Source organism: Octopus sinensis, linkage group LG26, assembly GCF_006345805.1.
Source record: "Octopus sinensis linkage group LG26, ASM634580v1, whole genome shotgun sequence".
NCBI classification, from domain to species: domain Eukaryota; kingdom Metazoa; phylum Mollusca; class Cephalopoda; order Octopoda; family Octopodidae; genus Octopus; species Octopus sinensis.
In genome coordinates, this window is record NC_043022.1 from 9,351,865 (window position 1) to 9,376,701 (window position 24,837).

General features: G+C 39.8%; 2 protein-coding genes across 2 annotated transcripts in view; one reads left to right on the forward strand and one right to left on the reverse strand.

The window, feature by feature from the left end:
* Positions 1-24,837, reverse strand: part of LOC115224865 (DNA repair protein RAD51 homolog 3) — a 246,069-nt gene that overhangs the window by 188,417 nt on the left and 32,815 nt on the right. The window lies entirely within an intron of this gene.
* LOC115224894 (protein phosphatase 1E) overlaps positions 1-24,837 on the forward strand; it is a 150,736-nt gene that overhangs the window by 105,450 nt on the left and 20,449 nt on the right. The window contains exon 2 of the mRNA XM_029795851.2: positions 14,053-14,165. Coding sequence (XP_029651711.1) covers positions 14,053-14,165 — 113 coding nt within the window. The remainder of the gene's footprint in view (positions 1-14,052; positions 14,166-24,837) is intronic.

The window sequence follows — 24,837 nt, forward strand, 5'->3', positions numbered from 1 at the left end:
TCTCATGTTATCATCCTATCTGAAATAACAGACTCACAGTCATCGTTGCCGGGCGGTTTCCTCTTACATTTTACAGCATTATTTCATTTCATTGTAGCTAATGCACAATGCATGTATATATATGCATGTGTACATGTGTGTGTGTCTGTGTGTCACAAAAACTGAACCAGAGTATTGAATGTTGTTATATGTCATTGGTCACAGTGTGCTTTGCAACCACACATCCATACCTGCATCTGTAGAACTGTATTGGCGATCGGGTTAAGGAATCATAAATTACAGTCGTGTCTGCCACCATCAACCCCTCCTCCCATCATCTCCTTGCGACACCACAAAGCTTTCTGGAACTTGAATGTTCCACCAATATAGCCGTTCTTTTGTTGTGAAATGCCATCTGTACCGAATAAGCTTCTCTCCATTGCGGGCTTTGATGTTTCAACATCACTGCACCCAAATGTAACAGCCATTAATTTACCTTAATTTATGCAATGACTCTGCTGCCATCTACATCTATGGTAATGAACTGTGATGAAGAATCCCCCCTGGCAGTGATCCCCCAAATTTTTAGCCCCTCAGATCAGGGATCACATGCATAACAAAGCACAATTATTGTGCATAATATATAATTTAATTATAACATATATAATACATGTGAAGGCACATGGCTCTGTGGTTAGAGTGTCGAGCTCACAATCATGAGGTAGTGAGTTCAATTCCTGGCTGGAGTGTATGTTGCGTTCTTGAGCAAGACATTTTATTTGACATTGTTCCAATTCACTCAGCTGTAGAAATAGGTTGTGATGTCATTGGTGCCAAGCTGTATTGGCCCCTTTGCCTTTCTCTTGGATAACATCGGTGGCGTAAAGAAGAGAAGTTGGTATGCATGGGCGACTGCTGGGTCTTCTATAAACAACCTTGCCTAGACTTGCGCTTCAGAAGGGAACTTTCTAGGTGCAATCCCATGGTCATTCATAACTGAAGAAGTTCTTTACTATTTTTACTATATATAATGCATACATAATGCTTAGATGTGGCTGTGTGGTAAGAAGCATGCTTCCCAATCATATGGATCTGGGTTCAATCCCATTGCATGGAACCTTGAGCAGATGTCTTGTACTATAGCCACGGGCCAACCAAAGCCTTGTGAGTGGATTTGGTTGATGGAAACTGAAAGAAGCCCATCATATATATGTGTGTGTGTGTGTGTATGATACACTTGTCTGTGTTTGCCAACACCCCTCCACATCACCACTTGACAATTGGTGCTTCAGTGTTGGTGTGTTTTTGTTCCCGTAACTTAACAGTTCAGCAAAAAGACCAATAGAATAAGTCCTAAGCTTAAAAAAAAAAAGAAGTCATGTGGTTAGTTTTTTAAACTAAAACCCTTCGAGGTGGTGCTCCAGCATGGCTGCAGTCAAATGACTCCAACAAATAAAAGAATAAAAGAATATTTCATATAACACATATATAATATGCAAACATTACATATATTATTTGTGTGTACAATTAGACTAATGAGTGAAACAAGTTAAAGACAAAAGATTTTCTGGAAGTTATGAAGCAACCAAAGTCAGGGAGGCACACATGGAGGTATGTTTTGCATCCCACCCAGTGATGATGAATCATGTCCCATGTGGCCCACTGCTCAAAAAAAAGGGTTGTCTGTACTTGAATCCTTTCTTGATGAATCATGTCCCATGTGGCCCACTGCTCAAAAAAAAGGGGTGTCTGTACTTGAATCCTTTCTTGATGAATCATGTTCCATGTGGCCCACTGCTCAAAAAAAAGGGTTGTCTGTACTTGAATCCTTTCTTGGTCTCGTTTAGCCACAGGTGAGCCTCACCTGACATAGCCTATAGAATCCTTTCTCAGTTTTGTTGTTTAGCCAGAGGTGAGCCCCTTTGACCTTTGATCAACGAGATTCCAAAAGTAGGACTACGTTAACCAGTGCCCTTCCAGTTTTATGTAATGGTGTGTTCTGGTGGAGAGATTTGACTGCTATTACTAATAGCTTGAACTGACTGCTTAGACAAACCCTGGTTGGCTCATATAAATGTCAGGGTTTTTTTAAAAAATAAGGTAATGAAGAAAAAAGAAAAACAATTTTAAAGAGGTGGAGGAATTACACTGAAAATCTCTCTCTTTCCCCCTCTCTCTCCTTCTCTCTCTCTCTCTCTCTCTCTCTCTCACTTTCAGGAGAAACTACACTTAATCTCTCTTTTCTTTCTGGTGAAACTACACTGAATCTCTCTTTTCTTTCTGGTGAAACTACACTGAATCTCTCCCCCTTTCTTTCTCTCTTTCTCTCTCTCTCTCCCTCATTCTCCTTCTCTACCTTTGTATTTCATCTTTACCTCTTTCTACTTTACCTTGTCTCTCTTCCCCCTCCCTCCTATTTCTTTCCCTGCTCCCCCCCACTCCTCTTAACATTTGTCTGGTTCTCACTAGATTTAGTAAAAAAAAAAAAATACATAAAGACTAAAATAAAACAAAAAAAATATAAATACTAGGTTGCCATAAGGATGGTGCATTTTTCTTTTCTAGAATGTTCTCAGAGCAGTAATTTGACTAAGACTAATCCAGACTAATGATTCACCGTATTACAAATTGACACGATTCAGTTTGTCTAGACTCATCTTGTCTTATCGTATCTCATCTCGTTATCATCAGTGAAGGGGAAAAAACTATATCGTTGATGTTATCCTGATCTGGTTGGATCCGATTTGATCCGAGCGAGGAAGGAAACCTGACTCGATTCTCTACCTGTTTCCCCTCCGCCACCACCACCACCAACAACAACCACACATGATGAAATTCTCACATAGGTACATACATACATACACACACACACACACACACACACACACACACACATGCATGCACATGTCTTTCTCTCTCTCTCTGTCTTTCACACACAAACACACACACATAAACATGCACCTGTCTCTCTCTCTCTCTCTCGCTCTCTCACAAACACATCTCTCTCTCTCTCTCTCCTTTTACATACACACACACACACACGCCTGCATGCTCTCTTTCTCTCTTTCACACACACACACACACACACACATACATGCATGAATGCACACACACTCTCTCTCTCTCCCTCTCTTACATACACACATGCATGTATTCTCTCACATGTACACACACACACACACACACACAACATGCATGCACTCTCTCTCTCTCTCTCTCTCTCACATACACACACGCACACACACAAAACACGCTATCGTCATACCTGAATCATAACATTTAAATAAATGCAATTTCCCTTTCCTCTTCCTCATTTTTTTTTCCCTTTTTTATTTTTACCTTGTCTGATCAGATCGGATCTCAGCATGAATGATCATCATCATCATCATCATTTGCTGCAGCATCATCACCATCATCATCATCACCTTCACATGAAACCTGAATCACAGCTTTAAATATAACTCTTACGTTCACTATTGTTATAGTCATTGCCTCAAACCTTCATCAATACTACTACTATTACCATTACTACTACTACTACTACTACTACTACTACTACTACTACTACTACTACTACCATTACTACTACTACTACTATTACCATTACTACTACTACTACTACTACTATACTACTACTACTACTACCATCATCACTACTATCACCACCATCAACCATTTCTGCTATTATCACTACTACTACCACTACTACCACCACCACCACCACCACTACTAATACTACTGTCATCATCACTATCACCACTAATACTACTATATCACCAACTGTACTACTGCCACCACTGTAGTGTTCTCTACCCCCACTAACACTACTTCTCATCTTAATCCTTTAGAATTTAAATTGACCTTATCCAACTCAAATATTCTTCTTGTTCTGTGTTCAAACCATCCAGATCTGGCCTCTCACACCTACCCTACAATGTCATTGTAAAGATAAAAAAATCACATTGTTGAAATCTCAAAGCTATGAGATAACACTTCGTTAATTCAAAGCAATGTAAATAAACATTATATTTGAGAGAATAATCTGAATTCTAATGGGTTAAACCAGCCATATCAATTACATGTATTTTATGTTCTAACCATCCAGATCCAGCCTCTCGGGTCGACCCTACAATGTCATTCTGAAAATTAAAAACATCATATCATTCAAATCTAGAAGCCATGAGATGATGCATGATTAATTCAAAACAATGTGAATAAATAAAAGGTACTGGGTGCCCTCTAGATCCCCTTTGGTTATGAATGACCATGGGATTGCACCTAGAAAGTTACCCTTCAAAGCACAAGTCTGGGCAATGTTGTTTATGAAAGACCAACAGCCTCTCCTCTCCATGCCACCAATGTTATCCAAGGGAAAGGCAAAGGCCGATACAGCTTGGCACCAGTGATGCCGCAACTTATTTCTATAGCTGGGTGAACTGGAGCAACTTGAAAAATAAAGCGTCTTGCTCAAGAACCCAAACACATAGACCAGTCCAGGAATTGAACTCACTATCTCATGATTGTGAGCCCGACGTTCTAACCACTGAGCCATATGCCTTCACTAATGTGAATAAATAAGCATTACATTTGACTGAGTTGTCTGAATGCTAAAAGGTTAACACTAAAAGTGCCGAGCATTTGTGCCATCTTTCTTAGTAATTCTGCAAATTTTAAGAAAGCTACATGAGTTATTTTGTTGTATTGTATTTTGGTTTGGAAGAGTTTTGATGTGCACTCGTGTGTTGAAACATATTTTCCAGGAAGTGGCAGGAGGGAGAAGGGGGTCTGGCATAATGACCCTCCAGAGATACAAGAGTACACAAAGTATGAAATAATGGAATTCGTGGGAGAAAAAAACAACTTCAGAATTTATAAAACACCACTGTGCTAACTTTTAAGTGTTTTTTATGACGGCAAGTTGATAAGTGAAATGGAATCAAAAACGACTCAGTTGGTACTTCTAGTATCAACATGCACTTATATGTCATTATCGTTGTCATCATCGTCATCATTTTAACATTCACTTTCCCATACTTGTATGGGTCAGGTAGATTTTATTGAGGTAGATTTTCCATATCCATGTGCCCTTCATTTATGACTGGCCAATGATGGGTGCTTTTTCTGCAAATTTTGTGCAGTGCTTCTAATTAATGACACTAATGCTACAGTGATCTGAAAAGATGATACTTAGATGGAACAAAATCAGGAGAAGAAGGAAGATGAGGCAAAAACTTTCATATCTAATGCCATGGGCAATTGACTTTGCATTATCATATAAGGTGGTAAGCTGGCAGGGTCGTTAGCATGCCAGGCGAAATGCTTAGCAGTATTTCGTCTGCCGCTACATTCTGAGTTCAAATTCCACCAAGGTCGACTTTGCCTTTCATCCTTTCGGGGTTGATAAATTAAGTACTAGTACCGGGGTCTGATCTAAACCCCCTCCCCAAGGGTAAAATCAATACATATTTAACCAGTGTGGTATAAAGTCATCTGCAAAGAAAGAAAAACATTCCATTATTCCTTTTCTGCCCATTATTTCTGGAAAGGTCATGGTGGGCCCCTCACTATAGGGTCCTCTCAGAAGCAACTGTCATTAGGCTTAGTAAAGATCACTTCAGAGATTTGTATTTTTTTTTCCTTTATCATAAAAGTGGAGCCATGGGAAAGGACAGCAAAGAGAAGTGTGAGTTTAAAGAGTAGGTTGGGGTGGGGGCACATTGAAACAACAACAACAACAATGATAACCTACTGACCTGCTTGGTCAGATTTCTTGTTATGCTTGATTTCCTTTCTATTGTTGTATTTTCACCTGATATGTAGGTAAATGGGTTTCACTTAATACCTGCACAATTCCTTCCTCATTCACTCCTACTGCACCCTCATTAGCACAGACACTCCCACATCTCTGTCTCTCCCTCGCTCTCTCTCTTTCAGGTACACACACATACATACACATGCATATGCGCACGGTTGCTAGCCACATAGGTCACAGTCTTACCTTGTCTCAATTTCATTTCTTCTCTTCACACCTTCCCCTCTTTGTTCTCTCTTTCTCTCACTCACACACTCACACACACATGCAAAGGTACAGGTGTGGGTTTGTGGTTAATAGGTTCATTTTGAAGCCACTTGGTTTCAAGTTCAGCACTTTGGGCATACATCGACCGCATCCCAAGGCCAGCCTAAGCCTTGCCAGTAGATTTGTTAAGTAGAAACTGTGTGGAAGCCTATTGTGTGTGTATAATGAGCAGAAAACAGGTGTAATGTTCAAAGGTCTATAGGACATACATGTGTTTCCTCAAAATTCTGCATTCACGTAATAAATTTCCTATCATAAATACAGTATATGTGTGGTGAATAAGATGTTATCTAAATTAGGCAAAAATGAAAATAACACTGACATCTGATTTTACCAAAATTACATAAAAATATTTTGAAATACTAAACAGTAAATTTATTCAATAAAATCGCCACTGGCTTCAACCATCCCCACCAGATGGCTTCAGACTCTCCTGCAACTCTTCTGGATGGTCTCCTTGTTTAAGTTGGTGAACGCTGCCATAATCCTTGCATTCAGTTCACCTTTGGTGTTACAAGGAGTTTTGTTAGTCTCTCACTCAACTACGCCCCATACATAATAATCAAGGGGGTTGCAGTCTGGGGAGTTAGGTGATGTGGTTGCCGAAATTGCCTGACAGCCATGACTGGGTTCACCTGCTTGTGTGGCATGGTCCAGTGTCCTGTTGCCAGACATAGGGCCTTCCAGCAGCCACCCTCTTTACCCAGGGTAGCACTACCTCCTCCAGGCACTTGACATAGGCTGCTGTGTTGAATCTAAGGCCATATGGGAAGCTGAATGGAGGCATAATGTTGCCATCACTAGTGATCACTCTAAACACCATGATGTTGACTGGATGTTTGATTTTCATCGTCCTCAGTCTGACACCCAAATACTCTGAAATATTCATATTGGAGCTTCCAGTGTGAATGCCAAGTGGTACATCATGTCATTTCCAAATTTCTGGCAGAGTGAATTCTGTCACAGTGCAGTTTTTCTCACAGACAGTGCCCAACTGACCCTACTATAATGTGTAGTCAACAAAATCAAAAACAAACAATGCACACGCACAAAATGAAAAATAATAAAATGGCAGCAGTTTACCCATCATACCCTGTATATATATATATATATATATATAATATATATATATATGTAAATGTAAAAAAATACAAACTGGGACAAGAACGTGAAACATTTAGAAGACGATACAAAAAACACGGACGGGACATTCGAAGCCTTCAATCTTCAGTCAAGAACCGGATCATTTTCGCAATTTCGGCTGATTAATCTTGAGATTGCTCCGATCTGGCCAGCCCCAAAGGAAAATCTAAGCCAAGCGCATTAGATTCCTTGGAAGAAAGCCTCAAATGTATACAAAACAAGGACGGAAAACCGGACGATGTTGCACAAATCAAAATACAAAAATACGTAAAAACAATAATGATATATATATAGTTATTCCAAACATGAACAAAGAGAAATCATAGATCTATCTATTTATCTATCTATCTATCTATCTCTTTTACTCTTTTACTTGTTTCAGTCATTTGACTGCGGCCATGCTAGAGCACCACATTTAGTCGAGCAAATCGACCCCGGGACTTATTCTTTGTAAGCCCAGTACTTATTCTATCGGTTTCTTTTGCCGAACCGCTAAGTGAAGGGGATGTAAACACACCAGCATCGGTTGTCAAGCAATGCTAGGGGGACAAACACAGACACACAAACACACACACACATACATATATATACATATAGGCGCAGGAGTGGCTGTGTGGTAAGTAGGTTGCCTACCAACCACATGGTTCCGGGTTCAGTCCCACTGCGTGGCACCTTGGGCAAGTGTCTTCTACTATAGCCTCGGGCCGACCAAAGCCTTGTGAGTGGATTTGGTAGACGGAAACTGAAAGAAGCCCGTTGTATATATGTATATATATATGTGCGTGTATGTTTGTGTGTCTGTTTGTCCCCTAGCATTGCTTGACAATCGATGCTGGTGTGTTTATGTCCCCGTCACTTAGCGGTTCGGCAAAAGAGACCGATAGAATAAGTACTGGGCTTACAAAGAATAAGTCCCGGGGTCGAGTTGCTCTACTAAAGGCAGTGCTCCAGCATGGCCGCAGTCAACTGACTGAAACAAGTAAAAGAGTAAAAGAGATGAGTATATATACGACAGGCTTCTTTCAGTTTCCGTCTACCAAATCCACTCACAAGGCATTGGTCGGCCCAGGGCTATAGCAGAAGACACTTGCCCAAGATGCCACGCAGTGGGACTGAACCCGGAACCATGTGGTTGGTTAGCAAGCTACTTACCACACAGCCACTCCTGCGCCTATCTGTGTATCAAATCTAATGTATTTGTTTTTCTGTCCATCCATCTTGCTATCTATCTCTTCCTGCCATTCTTCAGTGCTGCTCTTATAAAGAAATATATATTCCAGATACTGGAAATCGGTTTCTTCGACGCCTAGCAATCAATAATTTCGGTTCACAATATCGATTATATTTGGTTCTGGATGGTGATGGCAACAGCAGCAGTAATAGCAGTGGTAGTAGTGTCGGTGGCGATGGTTTCTGTTATAGCATGATAATGGTGCTTGCTTGTAGATGGCATGACATGGTGGGGGTGGTGGTGATGGTGGTGTTCATCGTCGTTGTGATAGTGGTTCTTGTTATGACATGTAGTAGTGGTGGTAGTGGTGGTGGTGGTGGTGGTGGTGGTGGAAAGCTGTTTGTCAGATTGTGCTTATGACAGTTACGTGGTGGTAGTGACAGTGGTGGTGGTATTGTCATCATCATCTGCTGTCTTGTCTTGCCATTGTGGTTAATTCTGAGTGGGTTGTGGTAGGAGGTAATGTCGATAGGAAGGTCGACGCCCTGCATGCGCTTGCATGTGGCAGGATGGTGGCAGAAGGGGAGACAAGATGTGCACTTAGACAAACACCCACGCACTTATGTAAAGCACATTGTGTATGTATAACTACATGTATACATCCGCCTACATTGTACACACATCACCCACATGCATACATATACATGTGTGTGCATATGTATGTATATGTATATATATATATATATATATATATACAAGCATATGTTTACTTGCACATGCTCACATACACACACACGCCCACGTATTACATAACCAAACATGCACACACATGCATTGACCAGCACACCCATGAATTACATAAACACACAAACACACACATACATTCATACATGCACATACACTACATGCACACAAACATACATGTTTGTACATCCATGTATTATATGAACACACAAACATACGCATACACACCAACACATAAACTCATACATTTAGACATATATATATATATATATATATATATATATATATATATATATATATATATATATATATATATACACACACACACATATACACGTGTATGCACACCCACATAATATAAACACACAAACACATACATACACCAACACATACAAACATGCACATACACGTACAAGCATCCACATATTCCATGAAGACGCATATACGTAGACATACATATACACATACACGCCAATACATACACTCACTCATACACACGCACATGCATATATGCAGAAGACACGTGCATAAACACACAGCACATGCACGTGTGTGTGCACACATAAATATACATGTTTTACTCTAAGTAGAGGTCATGGCAAGTACCACTCTACTGTTACTTTAACTACAACCACTACTACTTCTGCTGCAACTACAGATACTACTACTACTACTACTACTACTTCTGCTGTTGCAACTATTAATACTACTACTACTACTACAACCACCGCCATTACAAACACTACCACTACTACTACTTCACTACTACCACCACCACAACTGCAACAAACGCTGCCACTACTACTACCACCACCACAACCGCAACAAACCCTGCCACTACTACTACTACATCACTACTATTACTATTATTATTACTACTACTACTTCTACTACCACTGCTACTGATACAACCACCTCTACCACCAGTAACAGCTATTACTACTACTACTACTACCGATACAACCACTACTACTACTATTACCTCACTACTATTGCTATTATTATTACTACTACGACTACTACTACTACTTCTAATAACACCACTACTTATACAGCCACCTCTACCACCACCACCAACTACTACCATACTACTACTACTACTACTACTACTACTACCACCACCACCACCACTACAGATCTTTAATTTCACTGTTATTCACTTTGGTTGAATTTCATTCCCAACCTTCCAACTTTGTTATATTTATTTAATTTTTCTTTTTTTAATCTTTTATAGTTTCTTTTTCTTTTCATAGCTTTTTTTTATTTTAAGGGGGCACTTTTTTTATTTCTGATTCCTCCCTTCCTCTCCCTTCTCCCCACCCTCTCACCCCTATTTTTCTCACACTTTGCCTACCTATCGAGTTTCAATTTGGCTGAGGTTCAAGGCTTTCTTTGCAGGGGCTGTGTGCCCTAGTCGTAGTCATCATCATCATCATCATCATCATCATCATCGTATTCAAGCTAATTATTATAATTATCATCATCATCATCTTCTTCACTTTTTAATAACCATTTTAAGTGTGTTAACGTGGGTTGGATAGATCTGCCGTGCAACTAAATTGCTACTGTTTTGGGCTCTTTCACCTGCCCACCCCCTCAAATTTGGAACTGCCTCACTATCTTGTTACATATTTGTTCTAAACAGCAACAGAGGCATCATTTATCCTTCTCCTCCTCATCATTATTTTTCATTATTTATCATCATCAACATCTCCATCTTCAAGTTTATCTTTACATCCATCAACACCATCATCATCATCATCATCATATTCTTTATTTTCACCATCATTATCGTAATCATCTTAATCATAATCAACATTATCATATCATAATCATCATTATCACCAGAACCACCATTTTCATCTTCAACTTTATGTTTATATTCATTATTATCATCATCATCATCATCATTTTCAGCATCAGCATCATCATCTATTTTACTACATCAACATGGACATCATTTACATATTGACGGATTTTGTCCTCATCTTGTTTGTTGTTAACACATCATTTCGGCTGATATACCCTCCAGCCTTCATCAGGTGTCTTGGGGAAATCCGTCAAAATGTAAATAATGTAAACAATGTACATAATTCCTCATCTCTTAAATATAGAACTGTACATCAACATGGGTTTGATAGATCTGTAATAAAGAGTTAGATCTTCTCTAATAATCATTCTTTTCAGTCCACTCAGCTAGCAAAAAAAAACAAATGAGTAATCCTGCAAAGGGCTGGCTTCCCATCTAGGTGGTGAGTACATATTCGCCATGGAAACCAGAAAACTGGCCCTTATGAGTTGGTATGGCCTGAGGAGGAAAATTTTACTTGTTTTACATTGTTTCTCACGTCTATCATAAATTGTCATTCTAAAAATATACAGTGAGATACTGTGAATAAATAAACATACTTAACAGAATAATCTGAAAGCTGAAGGTTTCAAGGGTCGTGGACACACTGATTGTTAAATAGGGCTGGGGGTCAACTCAATCAGAATTGTATATGTATGTGTGTGAGTGTATGTATGTGTATATATATATATATATATCATCATCATCATCGTTTAACGTCTGTTTTCCGCGCTAGCACGGGTTGGACAGTTCGACCGGGGTCTGGGGAGACAGGGGCTGCACCAGGCTCCAGTCTGGTCTGGCAGTGTTTCTACAGCTGGATGCCCTTCCTAACGCCAACCACTCCGCAAGTGTAGTGGGTGCTTTTTACGTGCCACCTGCACAGGTGCCAGAGGGGTCTGGCATAGGCCACGATCATATATCATCATCATTTAATATTTGTTTTCCATGGTGGCTGGCATGGGTTTCACGATTTGACAGGAGCTGGGAAGCCAGAGAGCTGCACTAGGCCCCAATCAACTGTTTTGGCTCAGTTTAAGATGCCCTTCCTAATGCCAGCCACTCTACAGAGTGTACTGGGTGTCTTTTACCTGTCACTTGCACAGGTGCCCCTTATGTGTCACCCGTGTCACCCACTTGCTTGTTGGACCAAACTTCTGAGTTCTATTACAGGGTTTAGTAAAACTGAAGGACTGTTGCGATAAGTGTGTGAATCTGGGAGGGGAATATGTTGAATAAAATCATAATTAACTGATCCTCCTGTATTTTCTTTTACCCAAAGCTAGAAACTTTACAGCATCCCTCCTCATATGTATGTATGTGTATGTATACACGAGGGGATGCTGAAAAGTTCCTGGTTTTATATATATGTATGTGTATATATATATATATATATATATATACACATGAGGGGATGCTGAAAAGTTATAGAGAAAGGCCTGGTTGGAGGCCCAACCTTCTGAGATCTTTTTACTGGGCTTACAAAAACTGAAGGACCACTGCAATAAGTGAGTGAATCTGAGAGGAGAATATGTTTTCAGCATCCCCTCATATATATATATATATATGACCAGCTTCTGCCAGTTTCCATCTACCAAATCCATTCACACGGCTTTGGTCTGTTTGAGGCTATAGCAGAAATGCCACACAATGGGATTGAACCCGGAACCATGTGGTTAGGAAGCAAACTCCTTACCACACGGCCACACCTGCACCTGTTAGCTTTTTATTTATTTATCTACTACAGTTTACTTTCTCTTTTTATTTTCAGTTTTCCTCTCTTTTCTTTCAGTTCCTGCCTTAACGCCCCTACCCCCCACAAAACAGCACCACCTTACAACCATTAACCCCGCCCCCGGCACACACACACACACACACATACACAGCCATCTCCCTCACCGCCACCACCTTTTCCCCATTCTGGTTTTTACTGTAATATTTCTATTAACATCATGATGGAAATATAATCGCCATAATTAGAACAAATTTGGTTAGGATTATAGGTTGTTGGTGGGTAATACATGTGTGTGTGTGTGTGTGTGTGTGTGTGTGTGTACGTGTTTATGTATTTGTGTGCGCATCTCAGTTCTATGTACATATGTCTATATCTCTGTGTGTTCATGTATTGGTGTGTACACCTGGTTTTTGTGTAAGTGCATGTGTATGTGTTTATATTTTGGTGTGTGTAGCTCATTTCTGTGTGCATGCGTGTGTACTGGTATGTGCATCTTATTTCTGTATATGTGTGTGTGTGTTTATATATGTGTGTGTATGTGTTTATATACACAAACACACATACACGTGTGTGTGTGTGTGTGTGTGTGTTTTGGCATATGTTAATACATGTGTTTGGGAATTTGCTTGTGCATGTATCCGATATTGGTGTTCATGCATTTGTAGATATTCAAGTTGGTCTCTGTTAACATGTGGTTATGCATTTGATTGGACATGTGTCGGAGGTGATAGCGATGGTGGTGGTGTTGATGTTGATGGAGGATATGCCAATGCATAAGGTTTGTGAGTGTTGTGTATCTTGTATATGTATATGTGGTTAGAGTGTGTGAATGCAAATATAAGGTTGTCCCAAAAGTTCGAAGAAAGTCTTGGAAAATAATGGTCTTTATTTTGAGGAATAATTTTTGTTGTTTTTGTTAGTACTTGGCGAGTAAAAATTCAATTTTCACAAGTGTTTACGAACTTTTGGGACAACCTAATAGATATACATATATATCTATTTGTGAAAGCGCATGGCTTAGTGGTCAGGGGCATTCGGCTCATAAGGGTTGGCCTTGTCACACTCTGTGTCACGCTGAATCTCCTTGAGAACTATGTTAGGGGTACACGTGTCTGTAGATTGCTCAGTAACTTGCAGGTTAATTTCACGAGCTGGCTGTTCCGTTGATCATATCAGCTGGGACCCTTGTTGTCATAACCGACGGAGTGCTCCTACTCCAATATATATATATACTCCTGCACCTTTTATTTATATGTTTTTATTTAATTGATTTATAATATGTTAATTATAATTTGGAAGATTACTAATTTGATTTCCCAATTAAATGTCATTTTTTTCCTATCATGTTGCAGCAGCTGCCCCAGTGGTCTGACTTCATATATTGCACGTTGCGCCTGTGATGAGATGCTAAAGAAAGACCTTAGTCATTTGTATAGGATCCCCACAGAAAATAACAAACCTCAGGGTAAGTCTGCTTCTTCCTCATATCTACTCTCCCTCTTCTTAACAATAATCTTATTACTGTTTTATTAATATAAAGGCACATAGCTTGGTGGTTAGGGTGTGCACTCGTGATTGCAAGATTCATCATCATCATCATTTAACGTCCATTGTCCATGCTTGCATGGGTTCGATGGTTTGACCAGAGCTGACAAGCTGGGGAGCTGCACCAGGCTCCAGTCTGATTTAGCATGGTTTCTACAGCTGGATGCCCTTCTTAACACCAACACTTTACAGAGTGTGCTTGTTGGTTGCACTTTAATTTCTGACTTGTATGGAGGTCTCTTGCATGTTTCCAACATTACAAGGGGATGCTGGAAAGTTCCTGGCTTTAAGGGTCTAGCGAAAGGTATGGTTGGAGGTCCAACCCTCCAAGTTCTTTTACAGGGCTGCGAAAAACTGATTGGACTGCTGCAATAAGTGTGTGAATCTGGGAAGGGAATATGTTGAATAAATTCATAATTAACTGATCCTCCTGTATTTTCTTTTACCCAAAGCAAGGAACTTTTCAGCACCCCCTCATTTAAGAGAGAGGCACTTGTTCTTTGTGTGGTATAGATGCCAAAGCATGGCCATATTCAAGCTAGTCATCCAAACATAGATATAGATCAACTCAAGAGAGTCACTGGATACCTCTCTGAAGAATTTCCTCAACTAATGCAAGACCAAGATGTGTGACTTGTGGATTGAAAATGTCTGAGCAAGTTCAACCAGATGACGATGACCGATATATAGGGCAATTCAGAAATCCTTTTAGCATTTAAATGTCATATAAAATCTTTGCTTTTATATTGTTACAATTTTGTCATTATATACTTTCAATACTATTTTTAATACTATTGAACACTCTCTCTCTCTCTTTACTCTTTTACTCTTTTACTTGTTTCAGTCATTTGACTGCGGCCATGCTGGAGCACCGCCTTTAATTGAGCAACTCGACCCCGGGACTTATTCTTTTGTAAGCCCAGTACTTATTCTATCGGTCTCTTTTGCCGAACTGCTAAGTAACAGGGACATAAACACACCAGCATCAGTTGTCAAGCAATGCTAGGGGGAAAAAACACAGACACACAAACACACACACACACACATATATATATATATATATATATATATATATATACATATATATGACGGGCTTCTTTCAGTTTCCGTCTACCAAATCCACTCATAAGGCTTTGGTCGGCCCGAGGCTATAGTAGAAGACACTTGCCGAAGGTGCCACGCAGTGGGACTGAACCCGGAACCATGTGGTTGGTAAACAAGCTACTTACCACACAGCCACTCCTGCGCCTAAATTTTTTGTGAATATTTTCTGATACATGTTGTTATTATAATTTGTTTTCCAATGTTAGAATTCAAAGTAAATAAATTTATAAAGCATTTTTGATAGAAAATGTCGAAAACTCCCTGTGTTTTAAATATTTTAAAGAAAATGCTATCAAAATAAAGGGTACAGTCATTGTCCTAAAAATGGCAATTCACTGTAAATGTAACTGTAGTCAAAATTCATGGTGTGGGGCTCAGAAACACAATATGTTGACCCCTAACATTTAAACGTAAACCAATATGTGCTTGATAAATACTGATCGACACAGACATTTGCATTACCCCCTTTATCCTCCTCTCCCATTCACCAATCCTCTTGTCCTTGTTTCTTCCTCCATCGCCTCTATTCGCATCTACCTTGGCCTTGCCTCCTCATCCCAGTTACTTTTATCCTTCCTCTGCACATGACTCAGTCATTTCATCCCATTTCTCTTAACATCCACTCTTAGTTCTATTTACCATCATCCTCTGCAACAGTTTCTCTTTGTTATTCTCATACCTGTTAAGTCATATAAAGCTAGTATTTGGAACAAGATTTTTATATAAATGGATGGAAGCACTCCGTCGGTTACGACGACGAGGGTTCCGGTTGATCCGATCAACGGAACAGCCTGCTCGTGAAATTAACGTGTAAGTGGCTGAGCACTCCACAGACACGTGTACCCTTAACACAGTTCTTGGGGATATTCAGCGTGACAAGGCCGGCCCTTTGAAATACAGGTACAACAGAAACAGGAAGTAAGAGTGAGAGAAAGTTGTGGTGAAAGAGTACAGCAGGGATCACCACCATCCCTGCCGGAGCCTCGTGGAGCTTTAGGTGTTTTCACTCAATAAACACTCACAACACCCGGTCTGAGAATCGAAACCGCGAGTCCGCTGCCCTAACCACTGGGCCATTGCGCCTCCACTTTTATATAAATCAAACTACTATGATTGGAAGTTTTAATTTATATATACATGGAAACATAGTTGTGGCGATGATGATGGTGGAGAGAGAAGCATTGTATAATGTGACCTAGGACGGCGAACTGGCAGAAACGTTAGCATGCCGGGCGAAATGCGTAGCTGTATTTCGTCTGGCATTACGTTCTGAGTTCAAATTCCGCCGAGGTCGACTTTACCTTTCATCCTTTCGGGGTCGATTAAATAAGTACCAGTCAATCACTGGGGTCGATATAATCTACTTAATCCTCTTGTCTGTCCCCTCTGTGTTTAGCCCCCTGTGGGCAATAAAAAAATGTTTTTGTGCATTCAGAAACCTTGCCATTATGGGCATTCCTTGATATAAAAAAAAAAGCAGAAAAAAAACAATGAAGAGATGGGTGGTCAAGATACCCTGTTATAAGCCTACTGCAGCTTTATCTAAAGGTATTCTGCCTAATAATAGTAAAGTGTTAACATACCTTGATATTGAGAACCCTTCTCAAAAGGTGTGCACAGATATATAGGCAGAATAGTTAGTAGAGGTTCGTTTTCCATGGGTCTGCCAATGAGATTTGAGCCCAGCAAAAGAAAGGCATGGTCTGTCACAAACAGTATGCACAAAAAGGTCGTTGTGATTCACTTTCTTGATCGTAATATTCTTCTTTCGATATTTCTTGAGTTTTCCATGCGTTATCCTGGCCTCTTCAAATACTTTCACTACACTCCACACTTTTGTTCACCATCCAGCTCAATCTGAAGCAAGAGTTTCTATGTCCTCTGGATCCGTTCCAAGTGACTTCATGGTAGTCCTTATACATACACACACACATGCACACACACACAATCATCCTCATCATCGTTTAATGTCCGTTCTCCATGCTAGCATGGGTTGGACAGTTCGACCAGGGGTCTGGGAAGCCAGAAGGCTGCAACAGGCTCCAGTCTGATCTGGCAGTGTTTCTACAGCTGGATGCCCTTCCTAACGCCAACCACTCCGTGAGTGTAGTGGGTGCTTTTTACGTGCCACCGGCACAGGTTCCAGGTGAGGCTAGCAACGGCCACGGTCGGATTGGTGCTTTTTACGTGCCACTGGCACGGAAGCCAGTCAAGGCGACGCTGGCATCGGCCACGTTCGGATGGTGCTTTTTACGTGCCACCGGCACTAGTTTTTGTTTACCAACTCCACTCAGAACGCTTTGGTCAGCCCAAGGCTATAGCAGGAGACACTTGCCGAAGGTGCCATACAGTGGGAGTGAACCCCAGAACCACATGGTTGGTAAGCAAACTGTGCCAATATAAGCTGGTGTTTGAAACAAAAATAAACATGAATTTTTAATACAAGTTTCTATCACAGAGCCAAGGGCAGTTTTAGGCAGAATGGTATCTAAGAGGGTTAAGATTACACTGGAGCTGAAGGACAAAGGAAATTGTCTAAAACTACCCTCCAGAGTTCAATCAACCAATTTATCAATGAAAATAATAAATGCATTAATGTCATACAAAAAAAAAAAAGATCAATTCCATTAACTAAACATACCCTTTCCCTCCCACTGCAGAGCGTGGTCTTGCTTGTGCTTGACTCAAAAGAAATAAGTAGTTCTGTCTGTATGCTTTTAGATGTTAATGTGTTTGAAGTTGTTGATACATGCTTTGTAGTGGTGTATTGAATTGCATGTATGATGAGTGGCAAGGTAGGTAGGCAGGTAGGAAGGAAGGTAGGTAGGTAGGTTGGTAGAATTTTTGAATAGCTGTTGGTACCTGCAATTGATCCTGTATAATGAATGGTCTGTCAGCTGCAGACTGGCTAAGCAAATTAGTCAGACTGCTGATGAACATGGAAAGGCACCATTAATGAGGAACATAGGCATGTTTGACTTCATATAGAGTATTATATTTGCAGTATTCATAGGCACATACATACTCTATCACACACACGTATAAGCACGTGGACTCATGTTATCTTTATCGTCTTGTACACGTGTAACTCTGTGAATATAAATGTACAAACAGTTGTATTTGTGTGTGTGCTACATAAATATATATATATATAAAAAAAATTATATATATATTGTATATTATATTAATTATATTTATATTATTTGTTATTTATGTATTGGTTTATGTCTATCACTGTTTGAGTTGCCTAATAGTGGTTTTATCTTTAATTCATATTTTATATATTTATACTGTGAAATTTGATTTAATAATAAATCTAATTTTTCCCTGTAAATTTGGAGCCATACTCCCTAATATTATTATTATTATTATATATATATATATATATATATATATATATATATATATAGGAGTGACTGTGTGATAAGTAGCTTGCTTACCAACCACATGGTTCTGGGTTCAGCCCCACTGCATGGCACCTTGGGCAAGTGTCTTCTACTATAGCATCGGGCCGACCAAAGCCTTGTGAGTGGATTTGGTAGATGGAAACTGAAAGAAGCCCGTCGTATATATTTATGTGTTTGTGGGTCTGTGTTTGTCTCCCCATCATCACTTGACAACCAATGTTGGTGTGTTTGCGTCCCCATAACTTAGCAGTTCAGCTAAAAGTACTAGGCTTACAAAGAATAAGTCGTGGGGTTGATTTATTCAACTAAAGGTGGTGCTCCAGCATGGCTGCAGTCAAATGACTGAAACAAATAAAAGAATATATATATAGAGAAGGCTTGTGGGCATGGCTGTTGGTACTCATGATTGCTAGATCATGCATTCAATTCTCAGATTGGGCAACTTGTTCTGTTCTTGAGCAAATCACTTCATTTCACATTGCTCCAGTAACCCTTTTCAATCAGGTGGGGGTGGAAGAGAAATGTTGGCCTGTTTGCCTAGCCAGTGTCATGGTCTCATTTGAAAGATAAAACAATGCAAAGTGCATTGTGACCAGCAGTGTGTAACAATATCTGATAGTCTGGTCAGTCGTGTGATCACGTATATTCTTGCATTCTTTAAATGTTTCAGTCATTTGATTGCAGCCATGCTGGAGCACCACCTTAAAGGGTTTTAGTTGAAGAAATCAACCCTGGGACTTATTTTTTGTAAGCCTAGTACTTATTCGATTACTGTCTTTTGTCAAACTGCCAAGGTATGGGGGACATAAACACACCAGCATAAGTTGTCAAAGACACACACACATGAATATATATAATTTATATATATATATATATATATATATATATATATAGAGAGAGAGAGAGAGAGAGAGAGAGAGAGAGAGAGAGAAACAAACAGACCAATAGATTGATAGGTAGGTAGGTAGATAGATAGATAGATAGGTAGGTAGATAGATAGATAGATAGGTAGGTAGATAGATAGATAGATAGATAGGTAGGTAGGTAGGTAGATAGATAGATATGCATGCATGCATATAGTACCACGCTATGAAATGATGAGAAATTGCCTGATCAACACCAACATTTTATCTACCCTACCACGTGCAGTATCCAATGTAAACTGATGTCGCTGAATATATATAATATATATGTATTATATATATATATATATATAATACGCACACATACATGTGTATATTAACACAATATGTGCATCAAAGCATAGCAATGCAAGTTTATAATTTATAAAATTCTAATTTACACACAGACATTCTTGTCTCAGTGTTTTACTTCATAAATTCTTTCTTATTTTTCAAAATAGACTCTGTGTGTGTGTGTGTGTGTGTGTGTGTGTTCATGTGTAGTTTAATGTTTATCAATCTACCCAATTTGTTATGCCAAGTTGATCTTCAATACATCAATCAAGACCATCCGGCTTCAAAAGATGTTTCATCTTTCTACTGTGACAGCCAACCTATTGCCGTTTCCGATACGCACACATACAAGCACGCGTACTCTGACATTGGACTCTGCTCTCTGACTGAGCCAAGTTCAGCAAGCACTGAATTTCACCAATTATTCAAGACATTGCTTTGGCTGCCGTTGCTGCTGATGCTGCTGCAGCGAAGCACACCAACAGCAGCAGCAGCAGTCGTTCTACTACCACACATTGATTGCCAAGTGCTGTCTTGCTATGTTAATAAACTAACAATATTCTAATATTCCAATATCTGTGAGTGTGTGTGTGTGTGTGTGTGTGTGTGTGTGTGGCTCTGCTGACTTTGATGACGAGAACTCTTGTCTTATATGTTTGCTGCCATATTTTCCCTTGCTTACTCTTCCCTGCCCACCCACCTTTCTCTCTCTCTCTCTCTTTCTCTCTCTCCTTCTCTCTCTCTCCTTCTCTCTCACACACATTCATCCACTCTGTCTCACACATTTTTTTTCAATATGCAAAATGTAAACATCTATGTTTATGTAAATACATGCATGCATATGCACATTACACATGCAAATATCCATATATGTATATGTGCATACATGTATGTATGGGTTTGGTGATGCAAACAGGAAAAATAGAACTTAAAACATGTGTAAATACATACATACATATATATGTAATATGTATATGTATATATATAATATATATATATATATATATATATATATATATATATATATATGTATGTATATATATACTTTTTATTAAAATTTGCTAAGTGCTAATCCACGAAACTCTTGTCCCTTGGGTCACTCTGTTGCTTCTGCTAAATATTAACAATATATACATACATATATATATATATATATATATATATATATGTATGTATGTATATATATATACATACATACATACATATATACACATACATATAATGCAAGTATGTGTGTGTGTATATCTATCTATTTATATACATATATATACGCACACATGTATGTGTATAAGTATCTATAAATATATAAATGTATAAATATATATATATGTATAAGTATCTATAAGTGTATATAATATATATATATATATATATATATATATAAGTATGTATACACGTGTGTGTGTGTATACACATGCAAACACACCATAAGCTAATGTAGGAAACAAATATCTCCTACACACACACATACACACACAAACGTGTATACACAGACACACTAAAGTGCCCTTGTGCATTTGTTATACATGCATAACTTTTTGTTGTTTCTCTCATCCATCCATTCACCCACCCCAACACTTGGTGAGTTCGACTTTACCTTTCATCTATGTAGGGGTCGATATAATAAGTACCAATAAAATACAAAGTGGGGTGACGGTGGTGGTGGTGGTGGTGGCATAAGTGCAGCAGCTGTGAGAATTGTGTTGGGTATTACCCTTCTCCCATAAAAAAAATATTGGTTTTGTGCCGCCTTCATCAAAAACCTTTGTTGTTGTTGCTGGTTGTTGGTGGTGGTGCTGCTGGTGATGATGATGATGGTCGTGGCAGTGAAAATGATGGTGATAATGATGTAGTTTTGGTAGTAGTGTTGGTGGTGTGGTGCTTTCGGTGGTGGCGACGGTGGTCTTGGTAGTTGCATTATTTATGTTGGTGGTGGCAGTAGCAGTGCTGGTGGTAGTGTTGGTGGTGGTGGTTGTTGAGGTAGTTGCGGTGTGTGTGTGGTGGTGGTGGAGGTGGTGGCGGCGGCGGTAGTGGTGGTGGAAGCAGCGGTGGAGGTAGTTGCTGTGTTTATGTTGGTGGTGGTGGTAGAAGTGGTAGCAGTGCTGGTCATAGTGTTGGTGGTGATGGTTGTTTTGGTACTTGCAGTGTGTGTGGTGGTAGTGGTGGTGGCAGCGGCAACAGCAGTGGTGGTAGTTGCAGTGTTTATATTGGTAGTTGGTGGCAGTGGCAGCAGTGCTGGTGGTAGTGTTGGTGGTGATGGTTCTTTTGGTAGTTGCAGTGTGTGTGGTGGTGGCAGTGGTACGGTGGTGATGCTCTTGGTCGGTTGTGGTCTATGCATGTTGGTAATGCTGCTGTTACTGTTGATGATGGTGATGGTGGTGGTCATGTTGGTAGTGCTGCTGCAGATGATGATTGCTGTCGTTGTTGGTGGTTTTGGTAGTTTCCTGCTAGTAGTGATGGTGGTGGTAGTGACAGTAAAAGGCGGCGAGCTGGCAGAGTCGTTAGCACGGCGGGCGAAATGCGTAGCCGTATTTCGTCTGTCGCTACGTTCCGAGTTCAAATTCCGCCGAGGTCGACTTTGCCTTTCATCCTTTCGGGGTCGATTAAATAAGTACCAGTTACGCACTGGGGTCGATATATAATCGATTTAATCCCTTTGTCTGTCCTTGTTTGTCCCCTCTGTGTTTAGCCCCTTGTGGGTAGTAAAGAAATAGGTAGTGACAGTAATGGCAGCAGTGATGGCAGCAGTGATGATGCTACTTATATTGTTTTTAGAGGAAGAGGAGGAGGAGGAGGAGGAAGAGGAGGTGTGGCTATAACAGTTAAACAACAGATCAAATAATTCATATTTTTGTTATTTGATCTTTTATTTTCCTTGTTTTTCTTTTTGCTACCCCTTTGTCTAAAATTCCACTGGGAGAGATTCATTGGGGTTCACTTTTGCCTATGGCCCCTCTAATAGAGCAGGACTCAATAAATTGATGCTGGTTGTTATTATTGTTGTTTAACCCCAGGCTAGTTTCAATCAAACAAACCCATAATGACCTTTATCTCTTGCTCCGCCTGTCCCCTTTTTTTTCTTTATTGAGCTATATATCTTTTAGCATTTAGTTTTTGTTTCAATCATTGTGCTGTGCCCATGCTGGAGCACAGCCTAGAAGGGTTTTAGTTAAACAAATCACCTCTTGTACTTAGGTTGCTTTTTTTGTTTCTTTTCTTAATCTGGTACATACTCTGATGATCTCTCTTGCCAAACAGCTAAGTTATGGGGATGTAAACAAACCAACACCAGTTGATACACAGTGGCAGAGTGTGGTTGACAAACAGAGACACAAAGATAGACATATGTGTGTGTTTGTGTATGTTTATATATATATATATATATATATATATATATATATATATATATATATATATATATAGGCGCTGGAGTGGCTGTGTGGTAAGTAGCTTGTTTACCAACCACATGGTTTTGGGTTCAGTTCCACAGCATAGCATCTTGGGCAAGTATCTTCTACTATAGCCTCGGTCTGACCAAAGCCTTGTGAGTGGATTTAGTAGACGGAAACTGAAAGAAGCCTGTCGTATATATGTATATGTATATGTGTGTGTGTGTATATGTTTGTATGTCTGTGTTTGTCCCTCTAGCATTGCTTGACAACCGATGCTGGTGTGTTTACGTCCCCGTCACTTAGCGGTTCGGCAAAAGAGACCGATAGAATAAGTACTGGGCTTACAAAGAATAAGTCCCGGGGTCGATTTGCCAATCGACTAAAGGTGGTGCTCCAGCATGGCCGCAGTCAAATGACTGAAACAAGTAAAAGAGTATATATGTATACGCAGGAGTGGCTGTGTGGTAAGTAGCTTGCTTACCAACCACATGGTTCTGGGTTCAGTCCCACTGCGTGGCATCTTGGGCAAGTGTCTTCTACTACATCCTCAGTCTGACCAAAGCCTTGCGAGTGGATTTGGTGAATGGAAACTGAAACTTGACAACCGATGCTGGTATGTTTACATCCCTATAACTTAGCAGTTCAGCAAAAGAGATCAATAGAATAAGTACTAGGCTTACAAAGAATAAGTTCTGGGGTCAGTTTGCTTGTCTAAAGGCGGTGCTCCAGCATGGTCGCAGTCAAATGACTGAAACAAACAGAGAAATAAAAGAATATATATGTATGTATATGTGCATGTATATGTACACACACACACACACCACACACACACACACAGTGGGATTCCACACAGTTTCTGTCTACCAAATGCACTTTTTAAATCTTTGGTCAGTCTGGAGCTAGAGTGAAAATATACAAAAAAAAAACAACCTTTCCTGAGATGTCGTGCAGTGGGACAGAACCTGAAACTATGTGGTTGGGAAGCAAACGCTTTTTACACCTGTACATGTGCATGTGTGTGTGTATGGAGCCATGGGGTCTTTGCATAGGTACCATCTGATCAGCTGTGACATTTTTTTTTGTTTTTGTTTTTTCATGTCCCACAATATTTTTCAAGCTGTTTCCACGTGTAAAGAAAGACTAAAGAAATAAAATATCACATTTGAAAAACGATTGAGGGTTGGTGGCAGGAGTCGAATGCATCCAACTAGAGAATGCCACTGCCTCATTAAGTCTCTTACCATCCATGCCAGCATAGAAAGAGTGAGCATAAAAACATGACAATGATGGATGGTGATGATGATGAAGACGATGATGGCGACAATGTTAGTATCAGTAGTAGTGATGGCGGCAGCAGTAGCTGTAGAAGCAGCAGCAGCAGCCGTTCAAGAATTTGGACCTGGAGATCTCCATTTCCAGCAACTTCGAGGGCCACCTCCCAGTGGTGTCAGGTGTCAACGAAGAGCCCTCAACTACAAGACAACCAAAATATT